This window comes from Dromiciops gliroides, chromosome 5 (assembly GCF_019393635.1).
Source record: "Dromiciops gliroides isolate mDroGli1 chromosome 5, mDroGli1.pri, whole genome shotgun sequence".
In the NCBI taxonomy this organism is placed as follows: Eukaryota; Metazoa; Chordata; class Mammalia; order Microbiotheria; family Microbiotheriidae; genus Dromiciops; species Dromiciops gliroides.
Genome location: NC_057865.1, coordinates 294,912,707 through 294,920,771, shown reverse-complemented (window position 1 = coordinate 294,920,771; position 8,065 = coordinate 294,912,707). Strand labels below are relative to the sequence as shown.

The 8,065-nt window shown below is 49.6% G+C and overlaps 1 protein-coding gene across 1 annotated transcript in view; it reads left to right on the top strand.

The window, feature by feature from the left end:
* The first annotated feature begins 382 nt into the window (after positions 1-382).
* Positions 383-8,065, top strand: part of PNPLA5 (patatin like phospholipase domain containing 5) — a 27,987-nt gene continuing 20,304 nt past the window's right edge. Inside the window, 5 exon segments of the mRNA XM_043967730.1 lie at positions 383-397; positions 3,710-3,839; positions 4,003-4,044; positions 4,047-4,241; positions 7,305-7,537. Coding sequence (XP_043823665.1) covers positions 383-397; positions 3,710-3,839; positions 4,003-4,044; positions 4,047-4,241; positions 7,305-7,537 — 615 coding nt within the window.

Sequence of the window (8,065 nt, the reverse complement as noted above, 5' to 3'; positions counted from 1 at the left end):
CTCCTAGGAGAGCAGGTCACATGGGGAATGGGCTGCCTTGGGAGGTGGTGAGTTCCCCATCACTGGAGATGTTTAAGCAGATCTTAGATGACCACTGGCCCAGGACACTGTGGAGGGGGATTCCTGGGCAAATATTCCTGATCTTTTCTCCCTATAGAATTTAAACTCCTTGGGGGAACAGATTGTTTCTCTTTTCTCTTTGGATCCTCAGCAGCAGAACAGCACTGGACACATAGCAGGCTTGTTGATTGCTTGATTATATTATATATTATAACAAATGCTCGTTGGTTGATTTGATCTGAGTCCAAATAAAAGTTGCTATTTCCTTATAGAAACCCTCAGGACACACCTGCATTTTCTTTTCCTTTCAAGGAGACGGTAGATGGCGGTTGTTGATGTAAGGCTTTAAGGTAGTGTGGTCCAGTGGAAACAGAGCAGGATTCGAGCCAGGTGACCTGGGTGCAAATCTGGATCAGCCACTGGCCAGCTCTGTCTCCTTAGGCAAGGCCATTTGCCTGTCTGGGCTGCACTTTCCTTTGCTGTAAAATGATGTGTTTGGACTAGATGATCGATCTCCAAGGGCTTCTTGCCCAGCTCGAAACCTATGATCCCATTCTAGAGGATTGGGCCATGTACAGACCAGTATGGTATCGTTCCTATTTCACAGATGAAGAAACAGGGGGAAAGAACCCAGGTCTCTTAACACCCAGTACATTGCTCTTTTTGCCACAAGTAGGTGAGTGATGTAACCTGAGCTGTTCGTTAGGAAGATGGGTCAGGCAGCATGTGAAGGATAGAAGGGAGTGGGAGAAATTAGAGCAAGGGAGACAGATTAGGAAGGAGCCAGATTCAGGCCCTGAGGCAGGAGGTGCTGAGGGCCTCAATAAAGGTACTGTAAGTGGAGTCATGGTGGAATTTCAGAACTGGGAGGGGCATTGGAAGCCAGTCATTCTAGTCCACAACTGCACAAGATTCCTCTCTACCCTGCGCTCAAGCAATGGAAGTTCATTCCTGCCTGAAGACACTAAGGGGCCTCAGATGGTCCTAACAATTAGAGCTGTCCCAAAGTTGAGGCAATAGGTTTCCCTTCCCTTGAGGGTTTTTTTTTTGGGGGGGGTCCGGGCAGTGAGGGTTAAGTGACTTGTCCAGGGTCACACAGCTAGTAAGTGTCAAGTGTCTGAGGTTGGATTTGAACTCAGGTCCTCCTGAATTCAGGGCCGGGGCTTTATCCACTGTGTCATCTAGCTGCCCTTCCTTGAGGCTTTCAAGGAAATGCTGACAGGTACCTTAGACCATAGGGAGGTTTGGATGTGATATTGGTATCTTGGGGTCAGAGCACAGAGAGCTTCGAATGCCAGGCTAAACCATTTATTTGGCTTGCCCTAAGTCAGTTTTTGCATCTTTTCGCCATTCATGGCTGTGTATATGTTCCAGGGGAATTGTATTCCATTTCTATTTTTGTATGTTGCACATATTTTATATATTCTATTTTTGTTCATGTTTGGGTTTTTTTTTGTTGTTGTTGTTGTTGTTTGTTTTTTTTTGCGGGGCAATGGGGGTTAAGTGACTTGCCCAGGGTCACACAGCTAATAAGTATCAAGTGACTGAGGCCAGATTTGAACTCAGGTCCTTCTGAATACAGGGTCAGTTCTTTATCCACTGAGCCACCTAGCTGCCCCTTTGTTCATGTTTGTTGGTGCTTAAGTTCATAAACAAAAAAAGAAAATTTAAACTAATGTTTAAGTGCTTGGTAAATGTTAAAAATACTACCTAGGGCAGCTAGGTGGCACAGTGGATAAAGCACTGGCCCTGGATTCAGTAGGACCTGAGTTCCAATCCGACCTCAGACACTTGACACTTACTGGCTGTGTGACCCTGGGCAAGTCACTTAACCCCAATTGCCTCACCAAAAAACAACAACAACAACAAACAACCCCCCCCCCCCAAAAAAAAGCCACTACCTCCTGGGCCAAGCCTTGTTGATTTGTTTGCAGTAGGGTATCGTTGATAGCCTCCCAAGCAGGACACAGGTGTGAGGGAGGAGAGGGATTACTCTTCTGGAGGAGAGGCTATGCTGGAAGTAGAGGAGGGTGACTCGGAGAGGACTCAGTCCTGTTGTATCAGCAAGCAGAAGCTCATCCCATGAGATGACCAGATCAATGGGTGAGAGTACAGGCTGGTGTAGAGAGGGATGGGCTCTGGTCAGGGATTCCCGAGACTTGGTCCCAAGCCTGGTTGAGCCAGACTTCCTGAGTGCCCTTGGGCAAATCATTTCCTTTCTCAAGCCCTCAGTTTTCTCCTCTGTAAAATGGGAATGATAAGCCTGGTCCTCCTTCCTTCCCTCATAGAGTGCTGGTGAGGAGCTAGGGAGATTGTGGGCATAAAGTGCTAGTCCTCTGGAATCAAAGACTCCAGATCCCAGAGTCAGGAGGTGAGAGGCTCAATGGTGGCCCCATACCTGGAGAACTCTCTGACGAGTCAGTATCCAGTCCCTACCTGAACATCTGTCATAATAGCAACTCACACTTTTGGAGTCAGCCCACAGTACAGCTCATATAGAAATACAGAGAAGTGTTAGTCACTCCTTATCTGGGCCAATTAGCATCTACCTCATTGATCCACAGCCTCAGTGAAGTCTCCAACTTTAGCTCCATTGCCCTTTTAATTTTCTTTTTTTTTTTTCAGATATTGTAGAGAGAGGGGAGAGACTTGGACTAGCTGGGTGACAATAGCAAGTCCCTTCCCCTCCCTAGGTTAGTTTCCTCATCTGTGACATGGGAATAATAGTACTTGTCCCCTCTCTTGGGGTCATTGGGAAGAAAATGACCTGCAAACTATAAGGTGCTATAAAATAAAACATCATTATTTCTATCCTCTGTGATCCAAAGGGGCTCCTGGGTGAGTGTATGGAGGGTTCATGTCCTCTCAGGTGGAAGTGACCTTTCCCCCTTGGAAGCTGCCCATGTGTCCCTCTCTGCCTTGTCAATGGTGCAGGTGGCACTTTGTCTACTTTTATAATTATTTCTTCCCCTGTATCTCGCTGCTGCCTCCTTTGAGATGACTGGGAGCTCTCTGAAATGGAAATCAAATGCTTTTCACCTTACTTGCCAACACAAAGTTGCCACTTAGTAAATATTTGCTAAGTGAACCCATGAGTTAGTGAAAGAACGAATACATGAATAAATGAGTTAGTGAATGAACAAAGGGATGCTCTCGGGAGTAAATGACTCAGTAAACAAATGAATGAGAAAATGAGTGAAGCCAAGTGTGAACGAATGAAAGAATGAAAGAATTCACTCAGTGAACGAATGAATGAATGGTTGAGCGAGTGAACGAACTAACGAATGAATTAATGGATGAACGAATGAATAAATGAACGAACGAACGAACTCTGGAGAAACAACAGAGCAGGCCCTAATGAGAGTTAATGCCATTCTTCCCTCCCCCCCCCCCCCCCCCCCCGCCAATGAGGGTTAAGTGACTTGCCCAGGGTCATACAGTATAATGCCATTCTTTTAAAAATCATGTAGGTCTAGCATGTTTTCCTGGGCAGCGGAGCTTGGACACACACCGACAGACCTGCTCCTGTTTGACTGTGGCCAGTCACCTCCCCTCTCTGGGTTTCCTTACGTGTAAAATAAGGAGACTGAGCTGGACGACGTCTAAGACACATATCTGCCCTCTCCGGCTCTAAATGTCGGATCCTTAGGAACCGGTGAGTGGCTCCCGTCCCCCGCACCGCAGAGGAGGAGGCAGGTCTGACCTGACTGCCAGGATGCCTGCGTGGACACGGCTCTGGAAGATACGGGGCAGCCTGGACAACCCATTGACCTGGAAAGGTTCAGAACCCGGGGCGCGGGACCCCAGGTTGCTTGCAGGAAGGGGGAAGGGCGCAGCCTCCGGGATTGGATGGGCCGGCGGGTGACGTCACGGGCGTGGAGGCAGTAGAAAGTTGGCTTGGTACCCGAGGCGGCTCGGACCAGCTCCGGATTCCTCCCTGAGCCCCTGGAGGCGGAGGCCAGCTTCGGGGCTGCTTCCAGGCCAGGCCCTCGACATGTACGAACAGGAGGGCAGCTGGAACGTGTCGTTCGCGGGCTCGGGCTTCATGGGGCTCTACCACGTGGGCGTGGTGGCCTGCCTGGGAGAGCGCGCCCCCCACCTGCTGCGCGGGGCCGGCCGCTTCTACGGCTCGTCGTCCGGCACGCTCTGCTGCCTTGCCATCCTCAGCGGCAAGTCCATGGGTGCGTAGCTCCCAGCGGGCGGGGCGGGGCGGGCCGGGGCCGCAGCCAGACTCGGGCGCAGCGCGGAGCCTGGGCTCGGCTTCCGACCATGCCACTCACCCGCTGTGGGCCCTGGGCCAAATCACCTCCCTTCTTTTCAAACCAGGAGAAGGCAGCAGACGATCTCCGAGGCTTCTTCTCAGTTTGGGGATGGGGGTGGGGTAGGGGCAGGGGATCTAGTCAGATGCCCTGCCTTTGATTCCACGGTGATCTTGGGCAAGTTCCAGCGCCTCAGCTTTTGGTGCCCGCCCTGCCCCGGGCTAGGCGTCTTTGAAGGGATTTCAGGATCAGGAACGCTTAAACCTTAAAAGCAGGCAGGTAAATGGGGGAGAAGGGGAGGGCGGGCAGGCGGGCTGGAGGCTCTCAGTGGGCAGCTAGTTCCCCCGAGACAGAGATAGCAGAGACTGGAGAGAGCATGGAAGGGCATTCCCACCTCCCTCCCTCGACAGAAGGGTAAACTGAAGCCCAGGGAGAGAAGGGAGATTACTGGCACAGAGGCAGATAGATCGTGGAGGAGTCTGGGCCAGCCCCTGCTTCTGGGGACTCCCTGCCTTTCACCTTTTGATGAGTTCATGGGAGAAGCGAAGATAAAGTGGGAGAGGAGCTTTCTGTGATCTTAAGCCCGCTCCAAACCCAGATGGAAGAGCCACAGAAAAGACAGATCTTGGTCGGAATCCATCTCCTGGACCAGAGACTTGGCTGTGGTGGCAAACTGGAGGGCTTTTGTTTGGAAGGGGACGGAAAGAGACTATATCCTAGGAAGGGGAGGTTTCCCTTGGAAAAGAGAACATGGTAGCTGATTTCCAGTTATCTCCGGGTTGTCATGTGGAAGATAGATCAGACCTGTTCTTTTCTGCCTCAGAGGGAAGAACCAAGAGGAGTGCGTGTGTGTGTGTGTGTGTGTGTGTGTGTGGGAGTTGCAGAATCAGATTCTTTTGTTTTGGTGAGGCAATGGGGGTTAAGTGACTTGCCCAGGGTCACACAGCTAGTAAGTGTTAAGTGTCTGAGGTCGGATTTGAACTCAGGTCCTCCTGACTCCAGTGCTCTATCCACTGCGCCACCTAGCTGCCCCTCAGAAGCAGATTCTTAACAATCTTCCTAAACCAAGACTTCCTAACAATCAGAACTGGCTAACTGGGGATGAGTTGACCTGAAAGGTAGTAAGTTCCCTTTCACTGGAGGTCTTCAATCAGAGGCTGAGTGACCACTTGTTGGAGATGTTGTAGGGGGGATTCCTATTCAGTTGGGAATGTAACTAGGTGACCTTTGTGGTCCCTCTAGCTCCAAGAATCTGTGAGTCTATGACAAAGAAAGCTTTTTTTTTTTTTTTTTGGCGGGGCAATAAGGGTTAAGTGACTTGCCCAGGGTCACACAACTAGTAAATGTCAAGTGTCTGAGGTCGGATTTGAACTCAGGTCCTCCTGAATCCAGGGCTGGTGCTTTATCCACTGCGCTACCTAGCTGCCCCACGAAGAAAGCTTTAAGACAAAAAAGAAAGAAGCTCATTGACTCATGTAGCTGTCATGCATTGCAGTTTGCAAAGTACATTGCTCATGACAGTCCTGATAGGCAGGTAATACAAAGATTGTTGAATCCATTTTCTAGATGACAAACCTGAGGCCCAATAAGAGGAAGTAAGTTCTTCCCAGTGACACTGTTAGTATGTGCTAGAGCCAGGACTCAAATGTAGGCCTCTTAGATAAAAAAAATTGTGCTCAACTCCGTCTACTATGCTAACTTTCAGTCCCACAGGTAACTGAGAGTGGAAAGTGCTGCAAGCACCTTCTAGGCTTCCCACCCTCCCCCCACCCCCATCAGAGAATTCACCAGTTTGGAAATTCTCAGTGAGAGAATTCCCTTTACTGACACAGAGAGGCAATTCATTTGTAACTTAGAGACTGGAAGAGTTAAGTGACTTGCCCAGGGGCATTAGTATGTGTTACAGGTGAGACTTGAATCTCGGTTTTTATTCTGAGACCAGCTCACTATGCATGAGGCCACACTGTCTTTCCTCTGTGTGTGTTTTTGTTGTTGTTAGTAGATAAGCATTTAGTAAACTCTTGCTATGTGCCAGTTACTATGCCAAGTGCTGGGGTTACAAAGAAGGGCAAAAATACAATCACTGCCCTCAAGGAGCTCATAGTCTAGTGAGGGAGACAACAGGAAAATAACAATGCTGTATATGAAAGGTGATCTCAGTGGAAGGGATTGCAGGGATGGGGGGGGATTTGAGGATGACGGGGACCAGAAAGGCTTTGTGCAATGGATGGACTTTGAGAAGTATCTTGAAGGAAGCTAAGGATTTTAAGAGGTCTCCCAATCTATTTATTTTTAAATTTTTATTTATTTATTTTACTTTTTTGCAGGGCAATGGGGGTTAAGTGACTTGCCCAGGGTCACACAGCTAGTAAGTGTAAAGTGTCTGAGGCTGGATTTGAACTCAGGTACTCCTGAATCCAGGGCTGGTGCTTTATCCACTGCGTCACATAGCTGCCCCCCCAATCTCTTATTAATTAACTCTCCTTTCATTCTGGGATGGGAGTGGGCTGGACTTGTGTTTTTTATTAGCATAAGGAAAGGCTGTGCATGATGGATCTCTTGAGTTTGAGAGATCTGAGCTGCACTTGGCCTAAAGCTGATCAGATGTGAAGTACGGTGTGTGTGTGTGTGTGTGTGTGTGTGTGTGTGTAGGAGGGGAGGGTTAGGCCTGGGGAAAAGGAGTAGAGCACCACACCAGACTGCCTAAGGAGACAACAACTGACCCAGATCAAAGCATCCCAGTTGATCATCAGTGGGGTGGGGCCTGTGAGTGGTCACTGCACTTCCAGTTTGGGTGACATATAGAAACTCAGTGTGGAAAGGGAAAGGAAGGAGAAAAGAAGCGGAAAGGAGAGGAAGGGAAGGGACCACCAGAGAAGGAGCCATAGCTCCCCATCCCACCTCCCCTCTTCCCCCAAACCCAAGGGAAGGTATTGTCTAAGGGAGTAGTGTTGAGGGAAGGTCCTGTCTTCTGTTCTCTTCTAGACTTCTGCTGTTCCAACCTTCAGGACATGGTCAAGGACATCCGGAAGAAAAGCATCGGCATCTTTCACCCTTCCTATGACTGCATCAGTTTTGTGAAGCAGCGCCTTGAGAAACATCTTCCTGACAATATCCATGAAGTGGCCTCCCAGAGGATGGGTGTCTCCCTCACTCAGTGGCCGGATGGAAAGAATGTGATTATCACCCACTTTGCCACCAGAGATGAGCTCATCCAGGTGTGTCTCTGTGGCTGAGTCAGGTTTGATCCCCCCAACAAAGAGAATGACAGATTGGGCAGCCTCAGAGTGTACCAGGCAGCACTGGTTTGTGGTCAGGAGACTTGGCTTTGATCCTTGCTCTGCTACTGACCAGAGCTGTGTGACTTTGAGCAAGCTGCTCCAGGCTTGAACACCCTCCTGTGAAGGACTCAGGCCAGGTGATCTGTTTTGGAAGTGGGGTGTGGAGGGTGACAAGATACTTTTCAGGTGACGGTGAACATCCCTGGAATCTCTGCCCTCCCAGTGTCCTTGCTACATTGGGAGGATTTTCCCAGCCTGCTCTGGGGAAAATACCAGGCCTGGCCAGGAGGCATCTGTCTGGCAGAGCGTGTCCGCCCTAGAGCAGCGGGGTGACGAGGGCCACATGACTATATGTGAGGATACCTGTGGGGACAGAGTGACTTAGAAAACCACACATTAATATCATCTATCTGGTTGGGGCCACACTTGGGAGCGTTGCAGTTGTTTGAGGCCTTCCTGCTTTGG